General features: G+C 38.6%; 1 protein-coding gene across 2 annotated transcripts; it reads left to right on the top strand.

Annotated features, from left to right (window-relative positions):
• Positions 1–4,901: 4,901 nt before the first annotated feature.
• Positions 4,902–8,768, top strand: Mageb6 (MAGE family member B6). Of its 2 annotated transcripts, XM_087599429.1 has the most exons (3): positions 4,902–4,959; positions 6,079–6,118; positions 7,242–8,768. In XM_087599429.1, exon 3 carries the CDS (start codon positions 7,291–7,293, stop codon positions 8,395–8,397), a length of 1,107 nt encoding a protein of 368 aa, XP_087455555.1. In that variant the 5' UTR covers positions 4,902–4,959; positions 6,079–6,118; positions 7,242–7,290; the 3' UTR covers positions 8,398–8,768. The 2 variants fall into 2 exon arrangements, with proteins under 2 accessions (XP_087455555.1, NP_001395772.1); NM_001408843.1 differs by lacking the exons at positions 4,902–4,959; positions 6,079–6,118 and having other exon boundaries at positions 7,133–8,601.
• The last annotated feature ends 10,521 nt before the right edge of the window (positions 8,769–19,289 follow it).

Below are 19,289 nucleotides of genomic sequence, written 5' to 3'. Positions count from 1 at the left end.
GATAGGGAAAGGCTCACACCACAAAGCCTCAACCCTATAAAAGTTTATAGGTAATTAGTAAAGCTAAGAGAAGAAAGAAACAGTCTTCCCTAGGGAAGAGTACACCTATTGGTTATCATATACCAAATGGTCAGTCCTGAAAACATATATACAATAACATTATACAGACTGAGCAGGTTGTGCTTAGGAACATATAAGGAGTAGTATATGGAAGGGTTTGGAGGAAGGAAATGGAAGGGAGATATGATGTAATTATATTATAATCTCAAAATTAAAGAAAAGTACATGAAAGCAGCAGGCAGAAAATTATAAAGTGGAAGTTATTGAGTTACAATATAGCAGAGAGAACTAGTTTAAGCCAGCTATTTGAAAATGTTATGTAAATTTTATACCAGTATAAATAAGTAATGCTAGAAAATACACAAGTATTCAACTTAGAAAAGATTGGAAATTAACTGGGAAATATTAGAAATTATCAATTTATAAAATGAAAATGATGGTCAATATAAAGCATCTATCTAAATAAATTCAGGCAATAAACAGAAAAAAATAGAATCAGAGTTCCCTAAGGGACTGATGGACAAAGGTGATATATAACATCACAACAAAGGAGACAGACCTGTAGAAAAAGTATACTGTATCACTTGAATAATTCAATGTCCAATAATAAAGAAATTTATATGAATTTGGAAAATGCCCTAGGCAAGCCAAGTTTAATGGCCCATTATACAAAAATGTGAACAAAGGGGTGACTGTTTTTTGAAAATTCTTCCAACTAATAAATAAGAATTAGAAATTATTTGTCCATTTTAAATAGGTACAAAAAACCAAGTAAGTGTACACTGATTAAAACATGGTTTGAGACAACTCATTCACAGAGACAAAGTATTTCCAAATATTTATAATGCATGTAATATGTCAGTACATTAATGATAAATGAGTTGTGTTTAAGGAATAGATTTATGACCACAAATTAGAAAATACAGTTCATCAGACATGACTGCCATAATGCATTTGACCATCTCCAGTGGTAAAGTATTTTTTATGTATTTGAAAATCTCTGAAAACAAATTCATGATAAAATGTTTAGCAAAGTTTTATTAGGAGGCAATTTTATTTCATAAATATACAATGAATGTAATAAAAATTTAAAAACTATACATATCCCAAATAAAGTCAAAATTAATTAATGTATAACTTCAACTATACCATTGATATTAAAATAAAATGCATAACTAACACTCAAATAGCACAAGAATATAAAAATATTTAGTATAGTGAAGAAAACTAATAGTAATAGCAATATGTTCACCTAATAATTTAATTAAATAGTTGATATAACGTCTCATTCTTTACAGAATTGATGAAAGCATATATTGGAGAAAAGAATTTCTTTAAAAATTGGTGTTGTTAAATCATGTGTATAATACCAAAACTAGACCTTTTTTTCACTCATTGTGCAAAATTAAACTCCAAATAAGTCAGTGACTATGAAGAAATGTATTAAAAATTGTAATTACTACAGAAAGTCTTAGAAAAAATTTAAGAAACAGGTATTGGGCACACATTTCTGAATAAAAGGCTAAAAGATGTGGAAATAATAGCTTGCATCAACAAAGAAGGACTATAAGATATGAAAATGATTCTGCTTAGCTAAGGAAAAAATGAAAAAAATACATGTCTGAAAAGAACACAAAATGGAAGAAAATATTTGCCAGTTATATATATATATATATATATATATATATATACATATATATATATGATAAAGGATTAGTATATCTTGAATATATAAGGAGGTAGAAAAAGTATCCTTAAAGGTAAATAATGTAATAAATGAATTGGAAACTAAGTTGAATAGACACTCAACAAAAGTCCTATACTTTATATCTTCAAAAATTCAGATAGTTCTTAAATTTTGAGTTTATTTCATCCTACACAGAATATCGATCATTGTGGAAATAAAAGTAACAAATTGTGGCATAAAAGTAAATATATGTGAATATATATTATGCATTGCTGGTGAAAATGCAAATCACTCTATTCACTGTGGCACCCAAAATAGCATTTTCTGAAAATACTTCTATAGAGATAGAATATGTGTTAGGTATACCAAACCTGGGTATATACAGAAATCAATCAAATTAAACTTATAATAATGATATTTTCTTAATCATTTCTTCATGACACTCCTACATTACTACAAGAAAATAGCTAATGTTTCCACAGAAAATGAAAAAAAAATCCCAAAATCTTCTATGTGAACTTTTAAGGAAAGATTCACACTATTTTCCTGAAGAAGCACAGAATTTTTAGATTTATACTTAGTATCATGTGAATAAATCTTGAAAATAGTATGTTAAGTGAATGAGTGCAACCATGAGAAAAGCACATATTGTATGACTTCTTTTATGTAAAATGCCCAAGGTATGTAAATCTATAAAGGATAGACAAGAATACTGCTTGCTTAGGAATAATGTAGGGAAAATACATGGCTGTGAATGATTATAGTTTTTGTAAAGGAGTGGTTAAATAGCTTAAATTTTATATTGGTATGAATGTATATCAATTTTATAACTAGTAAAAGCGCTCAGGTATATACCTTTAATATTTGAATATAGTATGACATTTAAGCAAATAAATCTGTTAAGAGTAAAAACTTATGTTTCACATATTTATAAATGTATTATACTGTTTTATTTAGCCATGAAGAAGAAGACTATACAATCTACAAGAAATTGTAAGCAATCGGATATCAGCATGTGAACTAAAATAAAGCAGACTGAAAGTACAATTATATTTTTGTAGAATTCTGAAAACAATACAGGAACTGAAAAAATACAAAGGAAGAAGATTATGGGAGATCCAAGGAGATTACAAGAGAGGGAAGTAATATGATGAACATATATTATACATATGTCTGAAAATATCAAAATGAAACTGGTTATTTGTATAATTAATATTTTCTGCTGATGCTAAAATGAATTCATACTCAGAAAACGTAACTAGTTCATGAAATGATTTGATAGCATAATTTAGAAAGATGCTATGTGAAATTTCATGCCAGATTTTAGAAGCTTAGGTAGATAAAATCAACAGCTAATTATAATATATAATTGAAAATATAACTACAACCACATCATCAATATTCAACAGATTCTCAGTAGAAAAAGAGACATAAAAATACACATTTGTGAGATATCTATAAAAATGTACTAAGAAACAGTAAAATGAGTTACCAATGGAAATATATCACTTATCCTTTATAGAAGAAATAATTATAAAAATATAACTTAACTCTTTATTTTTATTACTTTTTCAATGTACTAGTGGTTTTCCTGAATGTATGTCTATGCACAGCATGTGTACAATACCCCCTCAAAGCCAGAAGAGGGCATCAATTCGATCTTCTGGTACTGAAAATACAAATGATTTTGAAAAGACACATGGGTGCTGGAGGAATCAGTCCTTGGTCCTCTGGGAGAGCAGCTAGTGCTCTTAAACACTGAGATATTTCTCCAGTCTCAATTGCCTGAAATTAACTTCATAAGTATTTCCTTACACATTGCTGTGAAAATTAAAACCAAACCTATTTGTGTTTTTCCATGACTAAAATATACCTGGAATAATTTGAAGAATAAAAATAGTATTGACAATAAGTTCAAGACCTCTTTATCTGTATAGAAGTAGTACCTGTGTTTGAGTGCACCCTGAAATGGATGCAAGTCTGGAAAGAAAACAGAAGTAGATGAGAGAATTGAATGTAGAAAGTTTTAATGTTTTTATCTAGTGTGCAATATAGAGAGCAGTGCATTTTAAAGTAAAATCTGAAACCAGTAGAAATTCCCTACTAAAAGTTTTGAACATATGCTTATGTCAGTTATCAGAAGATTTAGACATGGCTGTTAAATAAGGAGTTCCCTCATTTTGTACTTAGGAGGTTTCAGTCTCCTATGCTACCTCCACTATGACTCAAACTTGAATAGAATTGACTAGCAGATAAAACATATTCAGACTTCTTGAAACAGTTGCAAGAATTAAAATTTTCAGTCTGGATGTCCAGGCTTAAAAAATACACAGAAATTGCTTAAGTATCTTCAAATAATCAAGATAAGAATCAACTTAATTCTAACAAGGTGGTCCAGGCCTATAACTCCATCGCTCAATAAACAGACCATGGGATTGTTACTTCTAAGCCACTCTAGGCTACATAAGGATTCCATGACAATCTGAGATACAAAAGATTTAATCTTTAATCAAGAAAAAAATGAAAGACACCACATATGATGACATATAGGAACACTGAGGTAGAAAACTCATAAAAGCTCCTTCCAAGATCAAGGTATCCAGTTAGTTCTCAGGAAGTCTGCAGTACAGAGAGACAATAATCAAAGATAAAAGGGTAGAATGAAAGAAAGTGTAGAGGTGTGGATTGAGAGAAGGGGTGACAGAAGAAGAGAGGAAGACATTAGGAAAAGCAAGGAGGTTGATGGAAAACTGAGAGAGGAGGGAATAAATGGCTGGCTATGGGATTACGGAGTACAGGACTGGGAGGGAAGGTGATGGATCATAATGAATATTCAGGGTCCAACTACAAAGACCTCAATAAAACACTATTAATGCTTTATGGTGAAGCCATGAACAGGCATCCTAGGCTAAGAATTGCTCTATTTTACCCTTTTTCTCAGGATTCTGGTGAAAATGAAGTGTTTGGTTGGACACCTATTTGCTCACATCAAAATATTCCAGCCCCAGGCAAAGTCAACATAAAGAACAGATATGAGGGAACTTCTTTTTCCCGGAACGAAAAGAGGACAGAGACAGTTCCTCCTATGGAGTTCTATTTAGAGAACAAGGTGCAGGTGATGAGGGGGATTCGGAAGTGGTGGAGCCTAACTTCCGGTTAACGGTCCAGTCGAGGTACTCGGTGGTTAGCCTAGCGCAGGCTCCTCCTGTCAGGTAAAAAAGTATTTCCACGCATTGGGGGGGGGGGGGGGATTGGGACATTGGAGCATTGAGGCATTAGGGATGGGAGCTAGTTGCCAAAACTGTGACAACCAGAAACATTTTATAAATCCCCTAAACCATAGCCTACCCTCTCCCACAAAAAGGACGCCAGCCACACAGGCCTGTTTCTTCATCTGGTTTCCAGAGTTCCGGACCTGGCAGTTAGGCCAAGATATGTCTCACTTGCTCCGCATTTGTTAGAGAATGAAACTTGGGGGCAGGATGACTAAGGGACAAAAGAGGAAATCTAGGTGCTATAGATTTTTTTTAACTTTTTTTATTAAGTATTTCTTATTTACATTTCGAGTGTTATTCCCTTTCCCGGTTTCTGGGCCAACATCCCCCTAGCCCCCCCCTTCTTTATGGGTGTTCCCCTCCCCATCCTCCCCCATTGCCGCCCTCCCCCCAACAGTCATGTTCACTGGGGGTTCAGTCTTGGCAGGACCAAGGGCTTCCCCTTCCACTGGTGATCTTACTAGGTGCTATAGATTTATAAGGAGGGAGGCCAGTCATGAAAATTGGGAATATTGGGAGAATTGTCCGGTGCTGTATGGCGACTGGATACACAGAATTGTTCCCCGTACGGTGGTCTAGGTGGTTCAGGTGGGCCTAGTGACCAAGATGCTACCCCAGTTTATCGTTTGAATAACTAGGAGGTAGCAGATTTATACAATATATTAAAAGATGTGCACAGTGAGGAGATTTGTTGAAGGAACAAGGGGGGCTTACACAAGTATAGGTATATTTGGTTGGCTGAATGCGTTAATTTTCTCTTGTGTGTTATTAGTGAAGATTGTTGTGTTAAGTTTACAGCACCAGAGGAAAGTGCTGATACAGCCATAGTTTAAATAAATAAATGAATAAATAAATAAATAAATATCTGCATGTATATACATACACACACACATATATACATATATATGTATGATGGGTCTCAATGTTAACAAAGAAGGTCCTGGAATTTATCATATGAAGCCTTAGTGGAAATGTTAAAGAATGTGTTTCTCTCATTAAGCAGCTATAACTTGGGGTGCCAGGAAGTGCCCTAATAGATTCTGATTTCCTCCACAGGTTTCTTAGGAAGTAGATTGATCAGAAGAAACAGAGAAATGTGAGTACCCACAAGGAAGCCCAGAGAAAAGCAGCAGAGGAAACATTTATTTTTTTTTCATCTTTTTTTTCTTCATTTTTACCTAATGATGTTAACCCAGTGCCAAATACCATTCAACCCACATTAAGACCCAGTAAATTTTTTTTTGAATTTTTTTTTATTAACTTGAGTATTTCTTATATACATTTCAAGTGTTATTCCCTTTCCCGGTTTCCAGGCAAACATCCCCCTCCCCCCTCCCCTTCCTTATGGGTGTTCCCCTCCCAACCCTCCCCCCATTGCCGCCCTCCCCCCATAGTCTAGTTCACTGGGGGTTCAGTCTTAGCAGGACCCAGGGCTTCCCCTTCCACTGGTGCTCTTACTAGGATATTCATTGCTACCTATGGGGTCAGAGTCCAGGGTCAGTCCATGTATAGTATTTAGGTAGTGGCTTAGTCCCTGGAAGCTCTGGTTGCTTGGCATTGTTGTACTTTTGGGGTCTCGAGCCCCTTCAAGCTCTTCCAGTTCTTTCTCTGATTCCTTCAACGGGGGACCTATTCTCAGTTCAGTGGTTTGCTGCTGGCATTCGCCTCTGTATTTGCTGTATTCTGGCTGTGTCTCTCAGGAGCGATCTACATCTGGCTCCTGTCGGTCTGCACTTCTTTGCTTCATCCATCTTGTCTAATTGGGTGGCTGTATATGTATGGGCCACATGTGGGGCAGGCTCTGAATGGGTGTTCCTTCAGTCTCTGTTTTAATCTTTGCCTCTCCCTTCCCTGCCAAGGGTATTCTTTTTCCTCATTTAAAGAAGGAGTGAAGCATTCACATTTTGATCATCGGTCTTGAGTTTCGTTTGTTCTAGGGATCTAGGGTAATTCAAGCATTTGGGCTAATAGCCACTTATCAATGAGTGCATACCATGTATGTCTTTCTGTGATTGGGTTAGCTCACTCAGGATGATATTTTCCAGTTCCAACCATTTGCTTACGAATTTCATAAACTCGTTGTTTTTGATAGCTGAGTAATATTCCATTGTGTAGATGTACCACATTTTCTGTATCCATAGAGGAAACATTTATTAAAGGGAAGTTGCTCTCCAACTAGTGATGGTGTAACACTCACAGATTTATTCTATTTCCCTCAGATATCTGCCTTTTCATCACTCCCGACTGGTGCTCCTGAGACAGTTTATCATGCCTAGGGGCAACAAGAGCAAGGGCCGCTCCAGGGCCAAAAGGCAGCAGACACGAGGTGGAGAAAGCCAGATTCTCCAGGGTGCTCAGCCCACTGTGAAGGAGGAGGAAACAGCACCCCCCTCTCTTGTCCAGGGTGATGCCCCCAGTTCCCCTGAAGTTGGCACTCCTCAGGAGTCTCAGGAGCCTGCATCCTATGGCTCTCCTGAGTTAGATGTGCCCTGCTCAGTTTATGATGTAGATGTTGAAGGTTCTGATGTTGGTGCTGAGGGTGCTGTTGCAGGTGCTAAGGGTTCTGATGCTGGTGTTAAAGGTTCAGTTGCAGATGCTGAGGACAGAAGTGCACATTTCTCCAAGGTAGCAGCTGCCATTCAATCTGCACGCAGAGATCCTCTGACCAGGAAGGCCAATGTGTTGATAGAGTTCATGATGGAGAAATTTAAGGTGAAAGAGCCCTTCACACAGGCAGACATGCTGAGAGTTATCAACAAGAAGTACAAGGTGCACTTCACTGAAATCCTCAGGAGAATCTCTGTGCGATTGGAATTAGTCTTTGGCCTTGAGTTGAAGGTAGTTGATCCCAGTTCTCAATCCTATATGCTTGTGGGCAAGCTGGGCCTCTCCACTGAGGGAAGTCTGAGTGGCAGTAGTGGGTTACCCAAGACAGGGCTCCTGATGACCCTCCTGGGTGTAATCTTCATGAAGGGGAACCATGCCACTGAGGAAGAGGTCTGGGAATTCCTAAAAGTAGTGGGGATATATCCTGGGAAGAGTCATGTAATCTTTGGAGAACCCCAGGAATTTATAACCAAAGATTTGGTGGAGGAAAATTATGTAGTATACCAACAGGTTCCTGGCAGTGAACCCCCAAGCTATGAGTTCCGGTGGGGTCCCAGAGCCTATGCTGAAACCACCAAAATGAAGGTCCTGGAAGTTATAGCTAAGATCAATAATACTTCCCCTAGTTTCTTCACTAGTATGTATGAGGAGGCTATGATTGATGAGGCTAATAGAGCAGCAAGAAGAGTTACAGCTGTTCCTGGCAATGTTGTGGATATCAGGGACGTCAGGGCTCATCGCAGAGTCCATAGAACCTCTTCTAAGTAGTGGAATGTGTTATAAGCTAAAAATAAGGAATTTGTAACTTATTCTGTAATTCATAAGATATTATATATGCATTTTCTTTGCTATTTTGCAAATGATCCTTTAATCCAGGATTAGCTTGCTTTATAATCCATTTCTTAAAATTTTGCTTTCATACATATTGCTGTTTTTCATGTTTAAGATGAAGATTTGGTTATTTTCAAACAAACTGGGAAATCTTTAAAATGTTAATGTGGTACTGGAACAGTGATTTTTCTGGCAATGTGGTATTGCTTGATGGTGGAACAAAAAGTGACAAGACTAATTCAAAATAGTTGTATTTTACTCTTTCTTGTAATGCTAATTAAATTAAACTTGGATTTTAATGCTCAAAATGGATTAGAAAATAAATTGTAATAAACACCAAGAAAACAAACAAGCTAATTGAGAAATGGGACCTGGAACTAAATAAAATTATCAAAAAGAAGTAACATTTAAAACTATTCAACATACCTCCCTGTGAAGGGGAAATAGAGTAGATTTTGGACTAGTGTGGGTGGAGATGGGAACAGCAAGGATCAGGTAAAGGAAACAGGGAGGGAGAGAATACAGGGAGGGATGTCTGTAATATGGTTGGATTTTAGGAGCAGTATAGAAGCCTAGGGCAGTGGAAACTTCCAGGAATCCACAGGGGTGACCCTAGCATGGGGTTAAGTGGAGGAATTGGGACACCAAACCAGCCATAAAACATTCTACCTACAAATTGTCCTGCCTGCAAGATGTGCTGGGCTAAAAGTGGCACGGAAAAAGTGGGATTGGGCAACCAATGAATGTTCCCGCTTGAGATCCATGGCCTAAGAGGGAGCCCACCACTTACACTGCCTGAAGGGTCAGGAACCAGAGGCTAGGTTTCCCAGACACCTAGATTAGAAACAAATATTCCAGGTCAAAAAAGAAAGTAAATGAAATGATTCCTAATCATATTCTGCTATACTTGCAGACTAGACCCTAGCATAATTATCATCAAAAAGGCTTCATCCTGAGACTGATCAGAGCAGATGCAGAGGCCAACAGGCAAACATTAGGTGGAACACAGAGAATACTGTGGAAGAGGGTGAGGAAGGATTGTAGGATCCAGAGGGATCGAGGCCACCATGAGAAAACCCAAATAATAGGTTAACTTGGAATCATAGGGGTTCACAGAGACTAACCTCACAATGAGGGAACCTGTATGGGACTGGCCTAGGACACGTGTGTGTGTGTGTGTGTGTGTGTGTGTGTGTGTGTGTGTGTGTGTAGATAGATGGATATATATATATATATATATATATATATAGCGAGAGAGGGAGAGAGAGAGAGAAAGAGAGAGAGAGAGAGAGAGAGAGAGAGAGAGAGAGAGAGAGAGAGAGAGAGAGAGATAGTGGTTGTGTAGCTTGGTCTTATTGTGAGACTCCTAACAGTGGAAACAGGGGCTGTCTCTGACTCTTTGCCTGCTTTTGGGATCCTTTTTCTCCTACTGGGTAGCCTTTTCCAACCTTGATATGAGAGTATGTGCCTAGTCATTTGCAAAATGATATGTCATTTCTCATTGATATCCCTGGGAGGCCTGGCCTTTTCATAAGGAAAATGAAGAAATAGATCTGGATGAGAGGGGCAAGACTAGGAGGAGAAGAAAGAGGGAACTCTGTGGTTGGGATTACATATATTAGAGAAGAATAAAAAAATATTCAACAGACTTAGCCATTAGCTGAATGCAAGTTAAAACAACTTTGAAATTTCATCAACCCCTGTCAGAATGTCTAGTAGTTTTTGTTAAATGCTTTTGGAGATATTGGAAAAGGGGGATACTTGATCATATTTTTGGAGTAGGAGATGAAGCCACTGTGCAAATCAGTGTGGTGATTCCATAATACAAAAGCAAAAAGAAAAAAACAACAACTATAAACAACCTAAAAAGCATTACCCTATAATCCAAATATACCACACTTGGGCATACATTTAAAGAACTCTACATTTTACTACAAAGAGTACTTGCTCATTCATGTTAATTGTTGCTCTATTATATATGAATTTTAGTCAGGTATAAAAGAGAAAAAATAAAATTATGTAGATCTCAGGTAAGTGGGAGCAAGAAATAAGCATTCTGAGTGAGATAGGCCAAACTCAGAATGGCAGATATAATATCTTCTCTCTCAGATTTGGATGCTAGCTTTGAATCTTAAACATGTTCGTTTAAGTTGGAATGACAATAGAAGCCAGGAAACTAGTAAGGCCCTGTGTAGGGGATACCAGTAGAGGTAGATAGAACATAAATTATATTAAATGGGATATGGAATAATGGAAGAGGAAAGATAAAATGGGGTATAATTGGTAGGTCAGGGTAGAGGAGGGAGTGTGGAGAAATATAACTAACACTGAAGACCTCTGGAAAAGCCCTATGGAAATTTACTTGTATAGAAACTTCCAAAATATATTTATATACATTTATATAGTTTACCTGAAGTTGTCATCACAATTCCTTTCCAAGACAGCAAATAGAAAGCCTAGTGCTATGTATGGGGTACCTTGCCATTGGCCAGTGAGTTCATAGACACCTTCCTAAATATAACAAACCTCTGCCATTATTTTTGGTTACCGTCTAGAACTTGATGGTAAGACTGTAAAGACACCACATCCTTAAGTTGTAGCACATGGAGAAATCAAACTGCCACTGCCCTGGAAGCTTCATTTTTACTTGGAAGCTCTCAGAGAGCTGGAAGGTGCTATGCATGCTATTGGAGAAATATACATTAGCAGTCTTCCCTGGGTTTAAACTTTGTGTGCTAAAATAATTATAGCCTGGCAAGATATGTCCACTGGTTCAATAGTGGAATTAATGTTATGGGAATAATCCACCACATTCTATTCATATTTAATGCTCTATCTACATTGAACTCATCCCTGGTACCCTTAAGTAGACTATGAAATCTTGGCTGGGTAGATAATAAGCCTGAGGAAAGAATTTATTACTATTATTTTCCTAAATGAGTATAGCACTAAACTGCCTCTCAAGGATTTATGTTTATGAGCCATGAAAGGGTGTGTCTTTCTACACTCACCAGACAAGCTCTTTTTGCAGATGCGCATTTAACATGGAGACGTCAATTAGCTAATATTCAGAGAATAAGAATAAAAGAATAAGAGTAAGGGTACTTGGTTTTAAATGAGATATCTATTGCACATCTTTTTCCCTCACTGCTTAGGGATAATCATGAAAAAATATAGAAAGATTGGAAGATCCAGAGAAAGTACACATCTGTAGCAAAACAGTATTTGCAGGACATTAAATGGATATTATACACATGAACTCAATAACTGTCACTTCATTCACATAATGTATATGTCATCAAATCATCAGAATGAGTGGGAGGAGTAGGGGACCCCATGCAGTTCCACACCTAGCTGAAAAGCATATGACAATTGGTGACTGATGGAAGAAAGGAACCAGTTTTCATTGGGGATACAGTCTCTAAAAGCCTACCCATGATCTAGTATATGACCCTATCTATATGCATGCAAATAGGTTGACTCTGTGGAGGACAGGGATGTGTGTGTGTGTGTGTGTGTGTGTGTGTGTGTGTGTGTGTGTGTGTGTGTGATGGGTGTAGAGAGGGAGGGGGATTGGGAGAGTGTATATGAGGTTGGTAAAAATGATTGGAGGGATAGTGGTGGAAATTCACAGCAGGAAATGGTGGGTGGTTTGGACAAAATAAAAATAAAATAAAATCTCTGTCTTAAGGTTTCTATTGCTGTGAAGAGACACTATGGCCATATCAACTCTTTTAAAGGACTGCATTTATTTGAGGCTTACTTACATTTTCAGAGTTTTAGTCCATTATCATCATGGTTGGAAAAATGATGACAGACAGAAAGACATGGTCTTTCTACATCAGGGCCTCTAGGCAGCAGGAAGGGAATGATACTGGTCTTGAAACATCTAAGACCTCAAACCCACCCTCAGTGACACACTTTCTCCAACAAGCCCACACCTACTTCAATAAGGCTACAGCTCAGAGTAGTGATATTTCCTATGAGCCTAAGTGGGCCATTTTCATTCAAACCACCAAAAACACATTATATACATGTCAGAAATTCTCAAATAGTAGAGAATGCCTGAAACAATAAAAGAAAGTAAAATCAAGATGATTATAACAATATAACATATAGTTTGGAGGTGAGATGGGTGTCCTGGAGTGAGTGCATTTTGAGGAACATGGGAATTGATTACAATACATGCACATACACTGCATGCATTACAATACACTGCATATACATACAAATGTTTCAAAGATTAAATAAAAATAAAAGAATTAACAGAGCCAGATTCTGTTCCAGTAAAGGAATAGTTGCATCAGGTTCCTTGGAGCTTAGTTTGTAAAATGAAAAGGGAGGACTTGATACTGGAGCGATGATGAAAGGAAGGAGAAAGAATAATTGGAACTCAAAGCACAAAGAGAGAGAATGCTGGTATTTGTCTCAAAAGAGGACTATTGATTTGATTACAGCCAAAGTAAAACAAAGGAACTATCACTCCCTAATTCATGAACACTACTTTCATTGGATGAGCAACATTTTGCCTGCTGTATTACCTCAGATTTACTTATGTTTTTAAACATTTGCAACTACATTCTGTAAGAGAAGGGAGTTACTATATTGGGTACAAATTATCTCAGTAATAACTACTGTTACTTAAAGATTCAACTTTGTATAACACTGTGTCAGCTGATTCACATCTATTCAGTACTGAAGTCTTACATGTTGGGATTTGTAAGACTCCCTTTACAAATAAACCACATGAAATTTTCTCAAGTTTACAATATTGTTTCATGACAGACACAGGCTCAGAATTTCTCTCAAATCAGTATCTCCACATTTCTCCAAGCAAGCCTGTGTTGAGCATTTTCTGCTTGTTATATCAGAATGTATTTCTGATGATAAATTTATAACTTCAAACTTAGAGTAATGATTTGAATTTCAGAGACCAAGGAATAAGCAATGGCAATATTAAGTATGAATAAAGAGATAGACTGAGGCAGGAGGATTGTGTTAGAGCTATGCATCAGTCTAGGCTGCTCAACAAGGCTCATCTTGAGAGGAAAGACAGAGAAATTGCATGATATTACCATTGCCTACAGAGACAAACTCAGTATCAATAAACTTCAACAAACTAGGGTCTGAAGTATTAGTAGTTTCAGCGTGTTCCTTTTAAAAAGTATGTATATCTCCATAGAAGTTACGTGAGGGGACAAGTCCAGGTGATGAAAGGAGGATATAGGTTATCATATTTTGTGACAACATAACTCCTATTTGGGGATCTATGCTTAGCACTTTTCTCCTTTTTCTATCAAATCCTCTGCAAGGGGTACAGAGAGACATTGGCCAAGGTTTGGAAGTGATGCAGCATTTTCCTAGGAACTTTACACTGAAAGTATAGGACTTTTACAAATGAGAAACATCACAACAACCACCTCTTAATAAAATGAGCCACACTGATGCCAGAGAATGTCTGTTTCCCCCTCTGAAAGAATGATGTCAGGGTGTGAGAAAGGATTCAGTTTGTATTGGGGCTGAAGCCCATAAGCGTTATTAAGTTGATATGTCATTACTCAAAGACTGGGGTTCTGAATGGCATAAGAACTGTGTTCTAAATGAGCAAACTGAAACTGAGGGAGTATCTTTCTGTGACTGCCTCATTTAATTATTTACTTATTTACAAAATCATTTTTTATTTTTCTTTTAACTGGATATTTTTTATTTACATTTCAAACATTATTCCCTTTCCTGGTTTTCCTGCCATAAGTCCCTTATCCATTCCCCACTCCTTCTTCTATGAGTGTGTTCCCTCTCCCCAACCAGCCCCACTTCCCATCTCCCCTGACATTCCCATGCACTGGGGGTCTAGCCTTGGTAGGAGCAAGGGCTTCTCCTCCCATTGGTGCCCAACAAGGCCATCCTCTGCTACATATGCACCTGGAGTTATGGGTCTGTCCATGTGTACTTTTTGGGTAGTGGTTTAGTCCCTGGGAGCTCTGGCTGGTAGGTATTGTTATTATGGGGTTGCAAGCCTCTTCAGCTCTTTAAATCCTTTCTCTAATTTCTCCAACTGGGACCCCGTTCTCAGTTCAATGGTTTGCTGCTAACATCCACCTTTGTATTTGACATGATCTGGCTGAACCTTTCAGAAGACAGCTATATCAGGCTCCCATCAGCATGCATTTCTTGGCTTCATCAATATTATCTAGTTTTGGTGGCTGTATATAAATGTGCTCTGTACCAAGGTGGGTCAGGCTCTGAATGGCAATTCCTTCTCTCTCTGCTCCAAACTTTGTCTCCATATCCACTTGTCTTAGTCAGGGTTTCTGTTCCTGCACAAACATCATGACCAAGAAGCAAGTTGGGGAGGAAAGGGTTTATTCAACTTACTTCCACATTGCTGTTTCATCACCAAAGGAAGTCAGGACTGGAACTCAAGCAGGTCAGGAAGCAGAGACTGATGTAGAGGCCATGGACAGATGTTTCTTACTGGCTTGAGGGTTGTGTTGATGTTTTTTATGGTATCTTCTGCCCCTGAGATTCTCTCTTCTATCTCTTGTATTCTGTTGGTGATGTTTTCATCTATGACTCCTGATCTCTTTCCTAGGTTTTCTGTCTCCAGGGGTGTCTCCTTCTGTGCTTTCTTTATTGTTTCTATTTCCATTATTATATCCTGGATTTTTTGTTCAGTCTGTTTGGTTGTGTTTTCCTATAATTCTTTAAGGTATTTTTGTGTTTCCTCTTTAAGTTCTTCCACTTGTTTACCTGTATTGCCCTGTTTTTCCTTAAGGGAGTTAATTATGTCCTCCTTAAATTCTTCTATCATCATCATGAGATGTGGTTTTAAATCCAAATCTCTTCTATTGTGTTTGGATATGCAGTATGTTCTTTGGTGGGAGAACTGGGCTCTGAACAAGTAGTCTTGGTTCCTATTTCTTAGGTTTCTGCACTTGCCTCTTGCCATCATGTTCTCTCTGGTGTTAGTTTGTTTTGCTATCTCTGACAGTGGCTTGACCCTCCTGTAGGCCTGTGTGTTGGAACTCCTATACACCTGTTTTCTTTCAACTATAAGCAGAGAGCTACTCTGGGTTTGTGTGACCTGAAGCCTCCAAGTAGGTTGTTTCATGCAGAAGAGTTGGTCTTACGTCTGCTCTCAGGTGTCTAGGTGCTCCTGGTGAATGGCTTTCAGCTCTCAGCACATGCAGAAACCTGAATGATCCTGCCTCTGACTGCTCCTAGTTCCCTGTTTCCAGAGTCTCAGAACTGTACCCACTTCTTGGGGCCCAGCTCTTTCCTGCAAGGGACTTGGGTACAGGGAGCTTTAGGACCGGTTCAGTTCAGTTCCAGGTGCTTGGAGAAACCAGCAGGTTCCTGTTGCTGACTACCCCTATATTCTTGTATCCAGAGACCCTCTAGACTGGTTCTTCTTGGCCAGGAATGTGAGTTGAAATGGCAACCAACAGATTGGGAAAAGATCTTTACCAATCCTACAACGGATAGAGGGCTCATATCCAAAATATCCAAAGAACTCATGAAGTTAGACTGCAGGGAGACAAATAACCCTATTAAAAATGGGGATCAGAGCTAAACAAAGAATTCACAGCTGAGGAATCCCGAATGGCTGAGAAACACCTAAAGAAATGTTCAACATCTTTAGTCGTAAGAGAAATGCAAATCAAAACAACCATGAGATTCCACCTCACACCAGTCAGAATGGCTAAAATCAAAAACTTCAGCGATACAGATGCTGACAAGGATGTGGAGAAAGAGAAACACTCCTCCATTGTTGGTTGGATTGCAGAATGGTACAACCATTCTGGAAATCAGTCTGGAGGTTCCTCAGAAAATTGGACATTGAACTACCTGAGGATCCAGCTATACCTCTCTTGGGCATAAACACAAAAGGTGCTCCACTATGTTCATAGCAGCCTTTATATAATAGCCAGAAGCTGGAAAGTACCCAGATGCCCTTCAACAGAGGAATGGATACAGAAAATGTGGTACATCTACACAATGGAATACTACTCTGCTAACAAAACAATGACTTTATGAAATTCATAGACAAATGGATGGAACTGGAAAATGTTATCCTGAGTGAGGTCACCCAATCACAGAAAAACACACATGGTATGCACTCATTGATAAGTGGATATTAGCCCAAATGCTTGAATTACCCTAGATGCATAAAATACGTGAAACTCAAGAGGGAGAGGCCAAGATTAAAACAGAGACTTAAGGAACACCCATTCAGAGCCTGCCCGACATGTGGCCCATACATATACAGCCACCCAATTAGACAAGATGGATGAAGCAAAGAAGTGCAGACCGACAGGAGCCGGATGTAGATCGCTCCTGAGAGACACAGCCAGAATACAGCAAATACAGAGGCGAATGCCAGCAGCAAACCACTGAACTGAGAATAGGTCCCCTATTGAAGGAATCAGAGAAAGAACTGGAAGAGCTTGAAGGGGCTAGAGACCCCAAAAGTACAACAATGCCAAGCAACCAGAGCTTCCAGGGACTAAGCCACTACCTAAAGACTATACATGGACTGACCCTGGACTCTGACCCCATAGGTAGCAATGAATATCCTAGTAAGAGCACCAGTGGAAGGGGAAGCCCTGGGTCCTGCTAAGACTGAACCCCCAGTGAACTAGTCTATGGGGGGAGGGCGGCAATGGGGGGAGGGTTGGGAGGGGAACACCCATAAGGAAGGGGAGGGGGGAGGGGGATGTTTGCCCGGAAACCGGGAAAGGGAATAACACTCGAAATGTATATAAGAAATACTCAAGTCAATAAAAAAAAAAAGCAAAAAAAAAAAAAAAAAAGAAGGATGACCAAAATTGCAAATGCTTCACTTCTTTAAAAGGGGTACAAGAATACCCTTGGGAGGGAATAGGAGGCAAATTTTGGAACAGAGGCTGAAGGAACGCCCATTCAGAGCCTGCCCCACATGTGGGCCATATGTATACAGCCACCAAACTAGATAAGATGGATAAAGCAAAGAAGTGCAGGCTGACAGGAATCAGATGTAGATCTCTCCTGAGAGGCACAGCCAGAATATGGCAAATACAGAGGCGAATGCCAGCAGCAAACCATGGAACTGTGAACAGGAACCCTGTTGAAGGAAACAGAGAAAGAACTGAAAGAGCTTGGAGGGGTTTGAGACCCCATATGAACAACAATGCCAACCAACCAGAGCTTCCAGGGACTAAGCCACTACCTAAAGACTATACATGGACTGACCCTGGACTCTGACCTCATAGGTAGCAATGAATAGACTAGTAAGGGCACCAGTGCATGTGGAAGCCATTGGTCCTGCCAAGACTGAACCCCTAGTGAATGGAATTGTTGGTGGGAGGGCGGTAGTGGGGGTAGGATGGGGAGGGGAACATCCATATAGATGGGGAGGGGTAGGGGTTAGGGGTATGTTTGCCTGGAAACCGGGAAAGGGAATAATAGTTGAAATGTAAATAAGAAATACCCAATTATAAAGATGGAGAAAAATAAAAAGAGGAGGCCTCCCCTGAGGTCTCAGGATTGTCTCAAGGTTCAGCTCTCTTCCCCACTGAATTGGGTTCAGGGAGCTGTGGGACCGGTTCAGGACCAGGCACAGCCAGAAACTGGAAGTGCCCTGTTCCAGAGGACTTTTACCTTTGTGTGTACTGAGGTCACCAGGCAGATCGCTTGGAGCAGAAAAGTTCCTGCTGCTGACTGCTCCTATGTTCTCTTATTTACAAAATCTTAAAGTATTGAGGATTTTTAATAAAATGATAGTATCTAGATATCATGTGTGTATATTGGGAAACATACCAAGCAAAACTGATTACTGCGAAGTAAGTTACAGTTATGAAGGAACAAGAAGCTCTGGTGTGCAGGATGATTAGAGTAATGATGATCAACTGCAATTTGAAAAGCTGTAAGAAATAATTTTGAATTTTTTCTTCATAAATAATTATGCTTAATCAGATTTACACCTTATATGTATACATAGAAATATTTCACTCTCCTAATGTGTACACTGTTATTTTCTGTATTGGGTCAAAAGTAAATTTGAATTGTATGTGATTAACAGCTTTTCAATTGTTTTGATTAAGCACCATAACCAAAGCCAGATATAAAGAAATTTATAATCAAATATAAAGAAGAAAAATCATTTTGGCTTATGGTTTCAAAAGATTAAGAATTCATCAGGGAGAGAGGCAAGTATCAGACATGGTGGCAGGAGCAATGAACCCAGAGATGATATCACCATTAACATGTAGGAAACAGAGAATGTGAATTGGATGTTGGGGCAAGGCAAAAACTCTCAAATCCTGCCTTCAGTGAAAAATTCCCATGTAGGGAAGCTGTACCTTTTCATAAACCACCCAAACAGTGCTACCAATGAAACATTCTCTGAGTTCTTTCTTTTGTATGAGTACTGAATAACAATACTGGATTGACATTTTGAGAGTTAAAACTCTTTGTGAAAATGTGTCTTCTGACTTTATAGGAAGAAACAGTGTGATAATACTCTGAACTTTGTAGATTTCAGAAAACTAAGGGGCAGAGTTTAATCTTATTTTCATTGAGTTACCTTGAGCAAGATTTTCAGGCTGACTTCTGAAAGAGGGGATAAGATAGTGAAGGATGTGACTGAAGGGTGAAGCAAAACAAGGATTAAGTCCATGACAATAATTATGGTGAGGTTTCTGGGGAGTGCCTTAGGTAATTCCCTGCACTTAGAACTGAGAGGACCACATAAATTCTCACACCTAATAGCAGTCTCAAATTCTAAGCATTACTGACAGGATGTGACATACTTTCTCCTATTGTGACACAAAGGAACTTAGAATTTGGCC

Source organism: Rattus norvegicus, chromosome X, assembly GCF_021556685.1.
Source record: "Rattus norvegicus strain SHRSP/BbbUtx chromosome X, alternate assembly SHRSP_T2T, whole genome shotgun sequence".
NCBI classification, from domain to species: Eukaryota; Metazoa; Chordata; class Mammalia; order Rodentia; family Muridae; genus Rattus; species Rattus norvegicus.
Note: the sequence above shows the minus strand (reverse complement) of the source record. Positions and strands in the feature narration are given on the sequence as shown.